This window comes from Coregonus lavaretus (genome assembly GCF_964263955.1).
Source record: "Coregonus lavaretus genome assembly, chromosome: 17".
NCBI classification, from domain to species: domain Eukaryota; kingdom Metazoa; phylum Chordata; class Actinopteri; order Salmoniformes; family Salmonidae; genus Coregonus; species Coregonus lavaretus.
Genome location: NC_140004.1, coordinates 17,989,864 through 18,006,267, shown reverse-complemented (window position 1 = coordinate 18,006,267; position 16,404 = coordinate 17,989,864). Strand labels below are relative to the sequence as shown.

At 39.9% G+C, this 16,404-nt stretch overlaps 1 protein-coding gene across 1 annotated transcript; it reads left to right on the top strand.

Annotated features, from left to right (window-relative positions):
* Window positions 1-9,645: 9,645 nt before the first annotated feature.
* On the top strand, window positions 9,646-15,851 carry LOC311144206 (4-hydroxyphenylpyruvate dioxygenase-like). Its single transcript, XM_084180213.1, has 14 exons — window positions 9,646-9,729; window positions 10,049-10,075; window positions 10,401-10,463; window positions 10,801-10,905; window positions 11,034-11,076; window positions 11,191-11,273; window positions 11,491-11,580; window positions 11,670-11,773; window positions 11,907-11,984; window positions 12,719-12,881; window positions 13,063-13,134; window positions 13,235-13,357; window positions 13,468-13,584; window positions 13,775-15,851. The coding sequence occupies exons 1-14, from the start codon at window positions 9,727-9,729 to the stop codon at window positions 13,883-13,885; spliced, it is 1,182 nt and encodes a 393-aa protein (XP_084036339.1). The 5' UTR covers window positions 9,646-9,726; the 3' UTR covers window positions 13,886-15,851.
* The last annotated feature ends 553 nt before the right edge of the window (window positions 15,852-16,404 follow it).

Genomic DNA, 16,404 nt, shown 5'->3' with positions numbered 1-16,404 from the left:
CAGGACAATGACCCAACACACCTCCAGGCTGTGTAAGGGCTATTTTACCAAGATGGAGAGTGATGGATTGCTGCATCAGATGACCTGGCCTCCACAATCCCCCGACCTCAACCCAATTGAGATGGTTTGGGATGAGTCGGACAGCAGAGTGAAGGAAAAGCAGCCAACAAGTGCTCAGCATATGTGGGAACTCCTTCAAGACTGTTGGAAAAGCATTCCAGGTGAAGCTGGTTGAGCGAATGCCAAGAGTGTGCAAAGCTGTCATCAAGGCAAAGGGTGGCTATTTGAAGAATCTCAAATATAAAATATATTTTGATTTGTTTAACCCTTTTTTTGTTTACTACATGATTCCATATGTGTTATTTCATAGTTTTGATGTCGTCACTATTATTCTACAATGTAAAAAAAACTGTAAAAATAAAGAAAAACCCTTGAATGAGAAGGTGTCCAAACTTTTGACTGGTAGTGTATATCAGTGATGTTCTTCAATATTTCTCACCATGTCTCACCCTGTAGACCTCGGCAACGGCATCAAACATTACTGCCCCTAACCCTTGCCAGGTGCCCTTGTCAGCTTCCTCGATTTCAGCACACATATCAATAGGGGCCATTGCTGCACAAATAGCAGAACAAAGCTGCCTCAGTGATTACTTGGTGTGATGCTGTGCTCTGTCTACACCTCCTTCCTGTCAACTACCCCTCCCATTCTCCGGCATCGTGAATCCTACGGCCTGTAAAGACAACCAAACCCCCCCCCCCCCCCCCTTCATCCTGACAGGTGCCCCAGTGTTAGTTGGCTTGCCTTAGCTCTGCACTGAAAGCTATCAGAGCCTGGCGGGGCTACGAGGGCAAGCAGGGAGCTTGTGACAGATGCTGGTGATGATCAAGAGATGCATGGCTGTTTTAAAAGTTGCAGTTGTGTATTCTATTGTTGTAATATAAAAAATATATACTTAAAGTTGCAAATACAAACAACAAATTGCAAACACCTACTCCAATTAAATTTCCAGCACAAACATTTGCTGTTGATGAAAAGAGAAACATTCTTTCTTTATGAAGCTGCCATCTGCTGACCAAAAAGAGGTAACACTCAGCACTTTGCAATTCCTCACTTTGGTCTGCGGATGGCAGCTTCATAAAGAAGTAGAAGAGAGAGCGAGAGAGACCCTTCTGCAAACCCATAGAGATCCTGTTACATTTTTTGAGTACTAGAATGGGCATGAGTTCAAGGTCACCATTTTGGCCAGGTAGTTGGTCAAACATGGTTTGCCTTTGCTGTGATAAAGATACATAGCCGCGGGAAGTAGGGGTGCTGGGTGCTGATACATTTAAATACAAAAAAATTATAATAATCTCCACAAAATTATATACACCTGTGTGAGCGGATAAAAATACTCCTCAGCACAAATTGAAGAATGTATCTGCACTGTATGTTCGTTAGCTAGCTAGCCAGCCTGTTTTAGTGGAATGATTCTATAAAATTGTCAAATGAATGGCCAACATTCCAACAATATGCCAACATTGCACTCAAACAATGCAGTCAATCCACAGCCATACACTGGCTGAATTCAGTTGAAGATAGGATATAGACAAGTTGTAAATGCAACTAGAACTTATATTGTATCATGTAATACTTACAGCTTTCCAATAAAACAAGAATTGAGACATTTATGATCTGTTTCCATATATTTGAGAGGTTATTTATCCAGAAAATCTGCGTAAAACCTATATAAACTATTTATAATTATATGACAAAATTTTTGGTAGAAAATATTTCTATATCACCTTTCTGATGTACCACATGCCTTAGGCCTACTTTTAATATCCTGCATAAGTCAAATCAGGAAATGCATCAGTTAGGCCTCCACTGCCATTCATTCTAATTAGACTGGTTTTGGATTTCTCCCTGAGCACAATGGCTGCCATTTTCACCCCATTCTGGAACTTTAAGGGTTTATGACATAACACCTCAAGTAATTTAATAGGATCTCTATGGTCCACACGGCAAAGTGATGTTTTCAACAAAATTCACGCAAGCGGGGACAAGCAGGGTACAGAAGCAATCTTTCCCCATTGAAAGCAGTGCAGCCAAACCTGATTTCATGGAATAACAACACACATAGTCATTTATTTATTATAACTGGATTATAGCTTCCGTCCAAATGTTGTGAATGATATATATTCATGTCATAGTCACCAGTCAACTCTATTACACTCAAAAGTTACTTCAACTTGTGAATGCTAGCAATGGCTAGATATGCTAGCTATTGTCAACAGTCAACTCTATTACACATAAAAGTTAAGGTTGGTCGAAAATTCTCTGTGCTACACCAAACAGTAACTATCTGGTAACTGCTAATGGAGCATCACATTAGCCCGTTACAATCTGCTAGCTAAGTTAAATGGTGCTTTTTACCACCTAAGCTGTAACAGTGTATGGAAGCATTGCATATCACGTTACAATTCTGTATCAAAATGTTGACATGACTGTAAACTCCTATGGCGCCTAACTAGCTAGCTATTGCTTCAAAACATGTTTGTTGCTCTCAATGTTATCTTGAGCAATAGTTAGCTGGCTAGTGAACCACGTAGCTAGTTAATAACCTTGCCAGAAGATACACTGACCCTACCGTTACGCTTGTATACACTGAGCCTCACTGGTGTTGAAATGCAATCATGGTTACATTAAGACATCTTGGATGGAATGTATCTCAATGCAGGGATGGGATATGCCACTGTACTCCAAATGTTATCTTTATCCACACTGATACATTGAGATGATTGAAATACAGCTAGTTTTCCCGGAAAACTGCCCTTTTCGTCCTCATGCTTCCCCATTCCGGGAAAATGAGCAGTATTTCAATCTTCTCAATGGAGCAGTGTGGATAAAGGTACATTTTGGAGTACAGTGGCATATCCCATCCCAGCATTGACTTACATTTTCTGACCCATATCTCGCACTGGCTCCAAGATGTCTTAATGTAACCGTGATTGCATTTCGACACCAGTGATATGTACTGAGCACAAGCAAATGGCTCAGCTTCAAAATGTTAATGATCAATTTAGTGATACCCGAGCTCTACCCATACCCTAGTCATTGATGAAAAGACAGGCCCTACCTGGCCCTAATCCGATGTATAATGTCGGGGACAATCGGGGTCGGGTAGCAGAGCAATACGCCACACAGCTCTACGCCACACAACTTCCAGAAAACAATCGCTTTCAAACTAGGGATTTCGTGGCCAATTGAGGTAAGACAGTAATTCTGTATGTATGAACAACACATTGACACCTAAAGCAGGAAGTTTAAAAGTACTTACATAGTCGCCAAAGTTCCGGAACGTCTCTTTAACATGATTAGCTTGCAAGATAGGCTACTGTATTACGTTTTGCAGCTGTATCACATTATACTTTATTGATGAATATAAAATCTGATAAGATGTATTGTACCTACCCCTCTGTAGGCTATATACTGTTACATCAAATGGAAACTCCAGGTAAAAATGTGTTTATGAGTTTACAAACATATATTATGATAAATAGATTTGAAACTTGTATCTCATGATGGTGAAATAAGTATAGCCAGCTATAATTGTAATGGCTTAGCAGATAATAAGAAAAGACGATCAGTATTTACCTGCTAAAAGAGAAGGAATATATCTGTTGTTTACAGGAAACTAATTCAACAATTTTAGATGACGTTGTGTGGAAAAAGAACAGGGGGGCTAAATATATTTCTTCCATGGGCAAATAAATTAAAAAGGGGTGACGATATTAATTAACAGTAATTTTGATCCGCATGTACAAATTGTCCAAACAGATCCTCAAGGTAGATGGATGATTTTAAATATGTTATTGGACCATAAACAGGACAATGACCCAACACACCTCCAGGCTGTATAAGGGCTATTTTACCAAGAAGGAGAGTGATGGAGTGCTGCATCAGATGACTTGGCCTCCACAATCCTCCGACCTCAACCCAATTGAGATGGTTTGGGATGAGTCGGACGGCAGAGTGAAGGAAAAGCAGCCAACAAGTGCTCAGCATATGTGGGAACTCCTTCAAGACTGTTGGAAAAGCATTCCAGGTGAAGCTGGTTGAGAGAATGCCAAGAGTGTGCAAAGCTGTCATCAAGGCAAAGGGTGGCTATTTGAAGAATCTCAAATATAAAATATATTTTGATTTGGTTAACACTTTTCTGGTTACTACATGATTCCATATGTGTTATTTCATAGTTTTGATGTCTTCACTATTAGTCTACAATGTAAAAAACGGTAAAAAAGAAAAACCCTTGAATGTGTAGGTGTGTCCAAATTTTTGACTGGTTAACTATATATATATATATATATTATGGGGGATTGGAAATGATGCAGACAATTACATTGATGGAAGCTACAATCTATCTGCAATATTAAAGCTGATCTGACTTAGCGACGCCACACCAAAGTGGGATATCCATCATGGCAGTTTTCATTGACGGAGAGTGTGTGTGTGTGTGTGTGTGTGTCTGTTAGTCGCTATAGTCATGGAGTATTGTATTATACTATATTTATTTGAGCATTTTGTTTGCAGTTGGGGGACACTGATAATGCTGACTTTGAGGCCATATCCAGTTCAATTCTCTCTGTCTCCCATCAAGGTCAGTAAAATGGGTGATTATTTATGTATGAAATGGGGGTGCAGAAGGCAATTGCTGGAGAGGTTCCCTTTGTGACATAACAGGAGGCTGTAAAGCCAGCAATGGTGCCTGCCTAATGATGAGATGTAGGGCAGAAATGTACAATATAAAGTAATTTTGAATGGTGTTTGACTTGATTAACCAATAGTTTTCAATGTGATTCATAAGTAGGTAGCTGTATTCAGAATGAATCATAAACAACATTTGTTTGAAATCCCCTTTATTATGACAAAAAGGTTAGGCAACTGCTTATGAAATTAGACTACAGATGTAGGATCTTAATTTGAGCCAGTTTGCTATAGCAGGAAAATAATCCTGCAGCAACAGGAAATGTGAATTATTATGTGTATAATTAATGGACAATTCTGTAGGGGTTGATACATCGAGGGAAAAGCCTTTTTAAATCTCCTGCATTGCAGGAAGGTTCTGCTGCAACAGGGTGATAAAATGAAGATCCTACATCTGTATGACATCTGGGTACTTCGGAGGTGTGACGCCCCCTTGTGCGACATTTGTTGATTGGTCTTTGTTTGAAGTACCCATTGTCATCTTTTGTGATCAGGTATTTGTATAAATACATTTAATCAATGAACATACACAACATCATTTACAAAACCCCTGCAATTCACAACACCTGTTAATCACATAGATTGCATCAGTCATTTCATGCTATCATATGAACCTTTATTGATTTTTGATCGTCTTTATTCAATGTTTCTTGTTTTAGTACAATATGTTCACTACAGGAATTTACTACTCAGATGAATGAGAAGCAATGCAGAAACTACTTAATGACAACAATCGTCATCTTCATGCCATTATTTATGAATCTTAAGATGCCAACATCCCTATTCCCGGTCATCCAGTGCCATCCCCTCATTCAGCTTTGTACTTCATCTTTTCCCTCTGACATTTGTTGCAGTCTAAAAACCCTCTCAGACAGGTATGGTTAAGTTCAGTTGTTACTCAAAGTTCTAAATGTAACGTGAAATTGCACTTGAAAACAAGGATGTAAAGGAGTGAGTGAGCAATGGGTTGTTTCTAATGGTTTTGAAGAATATCCCCGTTTATTGTTCACCTTGTGAAGTGTATTGTTCTAATGATATGATACATACTGTATCAACTTTTTAAAGTTACATTTCACTGTATCCTTCGCAGCACACACATTATAGGTTTCAAGAAATGGCAATAATACAATTGTTTACTGCAATCTTGAGCAGGGTTCTTTGGAGGCCCTACACTAGAGAGAAGTTTTCAGTGTGATTTGTGAAGCATATTGTAAATCTCAACTGTGATCCTAGAGCAGATTTTTTTATTTATGTTATCTTTCCATACAATCAAATACCATGTGAACTATTTATATGATTTAAACATGGGTTTTTGAAAGAAAGTAATTTGAAATTCACCCCGTTTCTATGAGCTTATTTTATTGGCCAAACCAAGGGGGATTAAGTTGTTGCAGCCCTTTCAGGAGGTACCTCAAGTTAAGAATTAGAAATAAAATAGACTGAACATATTAACAGATGTAAAATAAGCAATATAGTTAATATGCAACATAAGTGAGTACTATTACATTTACATTTTAGTCATTTAGCAGACGCTCTTATCCAGAGCGACTTACAGTTAGTGAGTGCATACATTTTCATACTTATAGTGAAAATATAATGTAAACAACAGTATCCCACCTGATTTTGAGCCTCCAACTCAACATGTCTGTGTGGCTGGCTGCACTGACTTCAGATAAGGCATTTTATGAGAAGGTAACATGTAGCCTATGACAGCTCCCCAAATTCCTTTTGGGTCAATCGATTATCTCTGTGTCAGCAACATTTTTATCCAATTCAATGCAATTAACTGTTTGAGTTTCCTGTCTGAGCTTTGGTGCGGAGAGGCTTTTTGTAATTGAGGCGTGGGGGGCAGCTAGGTGGCAGAGGTCCACAGGACTGATGGTACTTGGTGCTCCGAAAAGAGAGAACATGGAAGTCTGGATCCTTGAGGTGAGGCAGAGAACTGTTATCCCTCGAAGAGCTCAAGGTCTCTGATTTAGAGCGAGGGCCGAGGACAATAGAGGGACATGTCTTTGGGGTGAGAGTTGTCATGGTTCGGCTCAGAACTCTGGTCTTACCAGAGCCCAGTAAGGGTGCTGCTGGAGACTTCTTCTTCTTCTCAAGACTTCTGGTCTCTGACTGCTCTGCTTGATACATCCGCTGGAGTATATTGTGGGAGTATGTTTGCCTGTTCTGCACCTTGGACTCAAGACCCTTCAGAGCCTGGTCTGTGTAGGCTTGCATTTCTATCCACAGTTGGGTGATCTGCTCTTTAAACTCATCCCTCAGTGCCTCTTTACTGGCCTCCAGCTCCTGTTGAAAAAACACTATAAGCTCCTCCCTTTTGACATCCATCTCACCTGTACACTTGTCTTCCAAAATCTCTGCACCTGCCTTCTCTGTGTTATTGGGGCTGTTCACCTTTGCCATCTCCAGCTCTCTGCTTTTGACCATCTGAACTAGTTCCAGAATGCCATTCCTTGGGACGTTCATGCCCACCTGTGATTTGACCTGCTTGCGCACCTGCTGGAAAACAGACTGCATCTTTGCTTGAGTTGTCCTCTCTGCAGGGATGCAGTCCTCCACGCTTTCGTCACTGAGACTGACAGAATTAATCAGGAGAGAGATGGGTTGAGAAACGTCCACTGCTTTGTCAAGAGACTCTTCTCCATCCTGTTCTCCTGGTGTCCCCGCATCCAGTTGCTGTGGTGGTTTATATAAAGATAACTCACTCATTGTTATTCCTCAACTTCGTGCTTGGTCCGTGCTGCTGTATTGTTCTTCTGCACTGAGTAGTGATCTGTAAACTCTATGACTATACACTGTTCTGTAAGCCCTGTGACTAGGAGGGTCTTAATTGCCTGAGGTGTTGCTTCTTTCCCCTAAGGGTGCTATTTGTCATGGGAATACACTGCAATCTGCCTCATATTCAGTTATATGAATAGTTCTTACAAACCTTTTTTCACCGGCCTTTGTGTTTAAAGTGAACAATCACTTTTGTATTTTCTAATAGTTTGGATACTTTAGGCTCAGTGGTAATAACAGCATTCGTAACACATTCTATATGATAACTATTCTCTGTCTCATGTAACTATTTCAAGCCCAATTGCCTCATTCTGACTTGGATTTTTGTAAATGGTGCAAGCCAATTATCCCAAGCTATCAAACTGATGTAAGTATTTGTTTTTACTAAGCTGCCTGAATTGGACATATTTGGATTATGTATTTGTATTATGTTGTTATATATCATATGTGAATTAGACAATAATCTAATGGTTGTGCCTTTTCTGGATCAGTTGAGTTACAAAATTGAAAAAGCAGAAATCAGTAGGACTAGTGTCTAGACCATGAATAATCATACTTTATTTTAATATACAGAATGTAAAGATCAACCATCTACCACTCTAACATCACACTGTTGTGTAAGCAGCACCGTCTTCATTTACTGTCTCTAATTGCATCTCTTGACAGCAAAAGGCCTCCTGGTAACAGTGAGATAAACAAACCCCATCAGGGACAGTTGCAGAGGCAGGGTGTCAAATGCTCATTACTGTGACATTGCACTTTCATTAGTCTGTGGTGCTAAAAGAGAATTGATAGAACAATATCTGTTCTACAAACAGTATCTGTGTTTTACAGAATATCTGGGTACATATTGTTACACGAGAGAGCTTTCATGTGATAATCTTGCATGTTAAAGTGTCACTTATTTTCTAGGAGCTGAGTCCTATGAATACAGGGGGTCAGTCAGTGTAATGACCCTGTGTTTGAGGAATATTACAGGGTTATGAAATGCATTGCCTTCGTTGATGTACTTAATCCTATTCATTCCCATTGGGACATAAGGACACACACAAAAATATCTAATGATCACTATGACAAGGTGCAACCTCTTGTTGTGTTGATGCTGTTGAGGCTATCAAACTTAAGCCGCTCAAAATCTAAGAAGCAATGAATAGCTCGAGAGGTGTCTCTTTCTGCAGTACAATCTTTCAAATGTCTTCTTCTTTAGGAATAATTCGCTTTTCGGCAGCCTTTCTGTTTCATTTCCACACTAGGGATACATGCTTTCCCCATTTATGTAGGAATCTAACCAATCTATTGACATCACTCTCTTAAGACACAGACTACTAGTTCAATTGAGGAAAAGAGCTCTAGTGTTGTAGTGTATCATATTCACTACTATGTAAATCAGTTGTGAGGGCTGTCATTATTGGCACATTGGGCAAAAGTACATCAGGCAACATTGTCATTCACACAACAATAGATCAATGAAACATCTCTAAAATAACCATGTTCATACAAATGTTGATGATAAAGGATTTGTAAAGAATGATACAGAAGGTATAAAACGTTTTAGTCATACATTAACAGATTACTAATTATGAAGAGGGGGAGGGGGGACTATTGAAGCCTACCAATAGTTTGTTTCTGCAATGTCAAAATTGTGGCTGACTACTCCATACATATGTCCCATTGAACAGCCAATAGGAAACCTGCATGAGTGAACCTCCTCTTGAGACTAAATACAAACACATGGCCTGACTGTAGAAAGGATTGAGTGCATTATGTCTGTCTTTGCATAGTTTCAGTTTATAAATAAATAAATAAGAATTTAGTTTTTAATATACATTTTCCGGTATTTGAGAAGAGAAGGTAAGTGCATTTTTTTCGTGTATTACTTTTTGTTATGTGATGTATGCACCAAATGTATGTGATGCACCTTATATAAACTTCTAGTATCAAATTTCTTCCAAGCTCTAGAGTCAAGCGTAGAGTGAAGCGTTCCATTACTTGTATTTTTTATAACATAAATATTGTGATGCGAAATGATTGTGTAACCTTTCTTTCTCTATATATCTCTCTCTCCGTATACTTCAGTGCTCTCTCCTCCTCCTCCTCGAACAACGGCGGGGCGTGGAACTTCGAACTTCATTCTGAACGTTTAAATGCTTGCCTTTATTGTACTTTTCAAGCAGTTGAAAGCATAAGGGTACAAGATGGTAAGAGAAAATATATATTTATTCGAAAAGTGTTAAATTGTTATTATTAATTAGATAAAAGTGTCAGTTGTGATGACATGTCCCCAGTAGCTCAGTTGGTAGAGCATGGCGCTTGCAACGCCAGGGTTGTGGGTTCGTTTCCCACGGGGGGCCAGTATGAAAATGTATGCACGCACTGGATAAGAGCGTCTGCTAAATGACTAAAATGTCAAAAAAAAATGTTTTATTCAATTTCTAATTTCACATTCCAAGATTTATGAGCTATTGAAATAATGATCTTTAACGTTATGCTGATGTGTAATGTTTTGTATCTATTTAGACTACCTACACAGACAGAGGTGAAAAGGTAAGCCCTTCAATTAATACTCTTTGTCAATAGACATTTTATTGAGTCTGCTAAATGGCATATTATTATTATTATTATTATTATTGAACACACAATTATGTTTTAATGGATATGTCTTTTAACTAGTTCAAAGTATGATTCAAAAGTTGAGAAACGTAGAAAATGCTATAAATATTTTTTACTATCCTACCAATATGTTTCAATATGCATAATCTTTCTCTTACATCTAAGAATTTGTAATTGCTATCATAAATTAATGGACTGATGTATGCTAGATATATTCCCCTCAAATACTGGTATTAAAATGTTCTGGTTTTGTTCGAAGCACGACCATGGCAAGTTCATCTGTTTCGACCACATCACATTCTGGGTTGGAAATGCCAAACAGGTATGAGAATCATGTGCCTTGACGGCTGTTTTTCAAATGTTTTGTTAAATTTTTCCTGAACTTTCTTAAAGTTAGAGGAGTATTCACTGAGGGGATGGCTATTGGCTCTTTTAAGGGGTGGGGGGCAATAGGCATTAAACCTCAGAGTAGACCCGACCTCTAATTTGATCCAGAAGCTGGAGCTTTTCCACTCCATCACCAGGAGGTGGCGCTACCACCACACCAGTCCTTTACAGTACACAACACACTGCATAGAAACTGTATTAAGGTTTTGTGCCTAAACAGTAAATGTACAAGTGTTTGAGTGGCAATTGGGTTTTTTCTTCTGTTTCAACAGGCAGCATCTTACTATTGTAACAAGCTTGGATTTGAACCATTGGCCTACCAGGGTTTAGAGACAGGCTGCCGTGATGTGGTGTCCCATGTGGTCAAACAAGGCAAGGTGAGCAGAGCATTGCAGCATTCTGAATGAATTATGGAACATGTTTATAATAGATCGTAACTTGATACAAGTGATGGAAGCTCCGTAGTTGTCCATCATGTAACTTTTGGGCTTATTGTCTTTCACAGATTATTTATGTATTCGCGTCCGCCCTCAATCCTGGAAACAAAGGTACAGTATGACAAAAAAACATGACAAAAAAGTCACCCTTCATATGGTTAAATTGTGCTACTTCACTCACTCTGATTTGAATATACTATACTTTTGTCCCTCTCCCTTATTCAGAAATGGGGGAGCATTTGGTGAAGCATGGGGATGGAGCCAGGGACATTGCATTCACTGTGGAGAACTGTGATTACCTTGTGCAGGTACCAAAGCATGCTTGCTATTTAAACCAATATATCAGCTTTTTTCTGGAATGAGGAGAATGCTTCTTTCCTAATGAGATGGGTTGAAAATATAATTTTGGATTGCAATCTTTATCTTGGATTTATTGAAAAGATGCATAGCCATGGGATGATTATTTTAATCTTCCTGGATCTTTATCACATGTGCATATGTTTATCTGTCTATTATACTCTTTAGAAAGCCAGAGAGCGTGGTGCCATCATAGTGAAAGAGCCGTATGTACTGGAGGACAAATATGGCAGGGTAAAGCTAGCTGTTCTCCAGACGGTAAGTCAGTCAATATCTCTTGAAACTGAGTGTAGGAAAGTAGATTTACAGTATGCTCTAAATTTGGGATTTCTCTTATATCACTATAGTATGGTGACACCACACACACATTTGTGGAGAGGACAGCCTACAACGGGCTTTTCCTCCCAGGGTTCCATCCTCCTCTCCACCGGGACCCATTGTTGGCCAAGCTGTGAGTATGAACAATTTTACCTAGTGTTAAAGATGAGAGTAACTTTTATAGATCATTGTAAATGAGACAGAGTTTGAATGACTGTTTCAGTTAAGCAGTTGGCATCACTGTGAAGCCTTATCTAACATTACAGACCCAATGGATTACTGAACTTCATTGACCATGTTGTGGGGAACCAGCCGGATGATGAGATGGTGCCTGTGGTGGAATGGTAAGGCATTGTCTAGGCCTAGCTTAGGGCATTTACAACATTTACATTTTAGTCATTTAGCAGATGCTGTTATCCAGAGTGACTTACACGAGCAATTAGGGTTAAGTGCCTTGCTCCAGGGCACAACAGAAGTTTCACCTAGTCAGGGATTTGTACCAGTGACCTTTCGGTTACTGGCCCAACGCTCTTAACCGCTAGGCTACCTACCGCCCTATTATCACACACCCTGGCCTGTACATTTAGTTCCAGACAAAAACATAAATGGATATCAGAGTTTCCTCTTAGATGAAAACAACTCTACCACACACTAATTGCAGTATAAAAAAACAGCAACCTATAGCCACCATTTTAGGGTTCATTTGACATTCTCTAGAATGTTTTCCGTCCAATGCAAGTGAAGCCAAGTTGACTACTCCTCATGGTTCTGCATGCAGCTGTGGTTAGGTGGATGGATAGATGGGTGGATGGGGAGGTGTCAGTATTACGTAACCCAGGCTGTTTGGCATAGGCCAGGCGCTACTATGACTTAGCAGTTTTTGAGCTGGGTCCCTGGGGTTCCCCACATCTGGAGTCAGTTAGAGCTCCACCATGCAGCTCTGAGATGAAAAACAGGGATGGGTTTGATCTCTAAAGGGAAGGGCCAGGGAAGAGGGCTGTGGGATAGATATAGTGTAGTCTCTCACCTATCCATTCAACCTACAAGGGTTCCTGAGTAGTAGGTTCTGTTTCCATAGGTACCAGAAGAACCTGCTCTTCCACCGGTTCTGGTCGGTGGATGACAAGCAGCTGCAGACAGATTTCAGTGCACTGCGCTCCATCGTTGTGGCCAATTATGAAGAGACGGTGAAGATGCCCATTAATGAGCCAGCCATTGGAAAACGCAAGTCCCAGATCCAGGCAAGTCATACGCCTTGTTATTCAATATATCATGTATTAAGTATGTCAAGAGGTGTTTACTAACGTAAAAAAGACATACCAATGTCCTCCATACACATATTCATTACTATATCTTTAAGAAATATAGAATTACAAAAAAAGTGTAGAGCTTGTACCTAGCTAAACTCACTGAACTTTACAGGAGTATGTGGAATACTACGGTGGCCCAGGTGTCCAGCACATCGCCATGAACACATCAGACATCATCACCGCAGTAAGTCTTTTCACAAATAAAAGCTCAACCTGGTCAATATTATATACACATCAATGGAAGATGAAAGCTTTGTGTGGTTAATGTATTCTCCTTGTTGTAGATCCGTAACCTGAAGGAGCGTGGCATGGAGTTCATGTGTGTGCCAGACACCTACTACCAGCTGCTGAGAAAGAATCTCCAACACTCCCAAGTCAGGATCACTGAGGACCTGGACATTCTGGAGGTCAGTTAAATGCATAATGATGGTAATTATAGTCAGTTAATTTGAACTTCCATGCTCGGTTCTTAGCTATTCAGCCTGATAAGCACTTTTATGTCCTGTTGCTCTGACAGGAGCTGAAGATCTTAGTGGATTTTGATGACAAAGGCTACCTACTCCAGATCTTCACCAAGCCTGTTCAGGACCGTCCCACGGTGTTCCTGGAGGTCATTCAGAGACACAACCATCAGGTGAGAGTAGCATGAGATACTAGAGAGCATTACCAATGAAACTATATAAAACCATTATCATTTTAGGAATATGAGCTTTCCTAGTTTATTGAAAAATCAATTTACAGTATGTAATGATGATAAATATGGATGTGCAGATCTATATTTGGACTGAAAACTATGTAAAAACACGTTTTTGTACTCTTCCCAGGGCTTTGGTGCAGGCAACTTCAAGGCGCTTTTCGAAGCCATCGAGGCAGACCAGAATGCTAGAGGGAACTTGACTATCCTGACCGCTAATGGTGTGTCTAACCATATTTGAAGTGCCCCTCTGATTTACACAATTTATATAATGTCCATCATAGCTAAAGCTTGCAAATAAATGTGTTCAATGATATAGGAGAGCTGTATCTACAGTATGTACACACTATATATAATATGCAATTATGATTGACATGGCTTGTGGAGTCAAACATAAGGAATGATTGTTAATTATTAGAATAATATAGTGATACTAAAAGAACATACTAAATATATTTTACTTGATGCCAAATGTTCTATTTGTTTTTGTGACTGATCAGAATCAGATATGTTGATGTACAATACAGAGCAACAGCAACAGAGCAGACATCATTATACAATTTGAGCCAGCTATATAATCTGGCATTAACTGGCTTTTAATTTTTTTAAAGTGTGACCTACCTCTGTAGTCTTAGCTTTATATTGTATTATTTGCTTTATTTCTGAAGAAAAAAATGCATATTTAATTGAAAGGAGGTAAAAAACCACAACCTAACCAGGAGGGAGGTAAAAAACCACAACCTAACCAGGAGGGAGGTAATAAACCACAACCTAACCAGGAGGGGGGTAATAAACCACAACCTAACCAGGAGGGAGGTAATAAACCACAACCTAACCAGGAGGGAGGTAATAAACCACAACCTAACCAGGAGGGAGGTAATAAACCACAACCTAACCAGGAGGGGGGTAATAAACCACAACCTAACCAGGAGGGAGGTAATAAACCACAACCTAACCAGGAGGGAGGTAATAAACCACAACCTAACCAGGAGGGAGGTAATAAACCACAACCTAACCAGGAGGGGGGTAATAAACCACAACCTAACCAGGAGGGAGGTAATAAACCACAACCTAACCAGGAGGGAGGTAATAAACCACAACCTAACCAGGAGGGAGGTAATAAACCACAACCTAACCAGGAGGGAGGTAATAAACCACAACCTAACCAGGAGGGGGGTAATAAACCACAACCTAACCAGGAGGGAGGTAATAAACCACAACCTAACCAGGAGGGGGGTAATAAACCACAACCTAACCAGGAGGGAGGTAATAAACCACAACCTAACCAGGAGGGAGGTAATAAACCACAACCTAACCAGGAGGGAGGTAATAAACCACAACCTAACCAGGAGGGAGGTAATAAACCACAACCTAACCAGGAGGGGGGTAATAAACCACAACCTAACCAGGAGGGAGGTAATAAACCACAACCTAACCAGGAGGGAGGTAATAAACCACAACCTAACCAGGAGAGAGGTAATAAACCACAACCTAACCAGGAGGGAGGTAATAAACCACAGCCTAACCAGGAGGGGGGTAAAAACCACAACCTAACCAGGAGGGAGGTAATAAACCACAACCTAACCAGGAGGGAGGTAATAAACCACAACCTAACCAGGAGGGAGGTAATAAACCACAACCTAACCAGGAGGGAGGTAATAAACCACAACCTAACCAGGAGGGAGGTAATAAACCACAACCTAACCAGGAGGGAGGTAATAAACCACAACCTAACCAGACCAGGAGGGAGGTAAAAAACCACAACCTAACCAGGAGGGAGGTAATAAACCACAACCTAACCAGGAGGGAGGTAATAAACCACAACCTAACCAGGAGGGAGGTAATAAACCACAACCTAACCAGACCAGGAGGGAGGTAAAAAACCACAACCTAACCAGGAGGGAGGTAATAAACCACAACCTAACCAGGAGGGAGGTAATAAACCACAACCTAACCAGGAGGGAGGTAATAAACCACAACCTAACCAGGAGGGAGGTAATAAACCACAACTCAGAATGATGCATAATAAGAACACACAAAATGTCAGTTTTATTGTATCCTTTCCATTAACTGAAAAGCCATATTTACCCATTATTTGTTCATTTTCATTGCCCCAATTGCGTTCATAACCTTTTTTTTTTTTTTCGCTTCAAATGGTTACTTTTAGCATTCATTTTTAAGAGCATGTAATAAAACAATACAACTGCATTGTGACTCTTTCATCATTCCCAGTGTTTGTGTGTGAGAGAGAACTTATCAAAAATACATAATTAACCATATAAATTATAAATATACAGTTCCACTCTGTCTTAAAATACAACAACCTGAGAAAACAATTACCATCCGAACCTAGTAAAAGGCTTGACACAAACTGAATACATCACCATTAGCGCTCATGTACACAGAACTCATCATGTACATACACTGCTCAAAAAAATAAAGGGAACACTTAAACAACACAATGTAACTCCAAGTCAATCACACTTCTGTGAAATCAAACTGTCCACTTAGGAAGCAACACTGATTGACAATACATTTCACATGCTGTTGTGCAAATGGAATAGACAACAGGTGGAAATTATAGGCAAGACACCCCCAATAAAGAAGTGGTTCTGCAGGTGGTGACCACAGACCACTTCTCAGTTCCTATGCTTCCTGGCTGATGTTTTGGTCACTTTTGAATGCTGGCGGTGCTTTCACTCTAGTGGTAGCATCAGACGGAGTCTACAACCCACACAAGTGGCTCAGGTAGTGCAGCTC

What these genes read in the sequence shown, in the direction of transcription:
- LOC311144206 (XM_084180213.1), top strand. An exon ending in GGGTTGGAAATGCCAAACAG is followed by an intron (nt 10,464 to 10,800) that starts GTATGAGAATCA and finishes CTGTTTCAACAG; the next exon opens with GCAGCATCTTACTATTGTAA. An exon ending in ATGTGGTCAAACAAGGCAAG is followed by an intron (nt 10,906 to 11,033) that starts GTGAGCAGAGCA and finishes TGTCTTTCACAG; the next exon opens with ATTATTTATGTATTCGCGTC.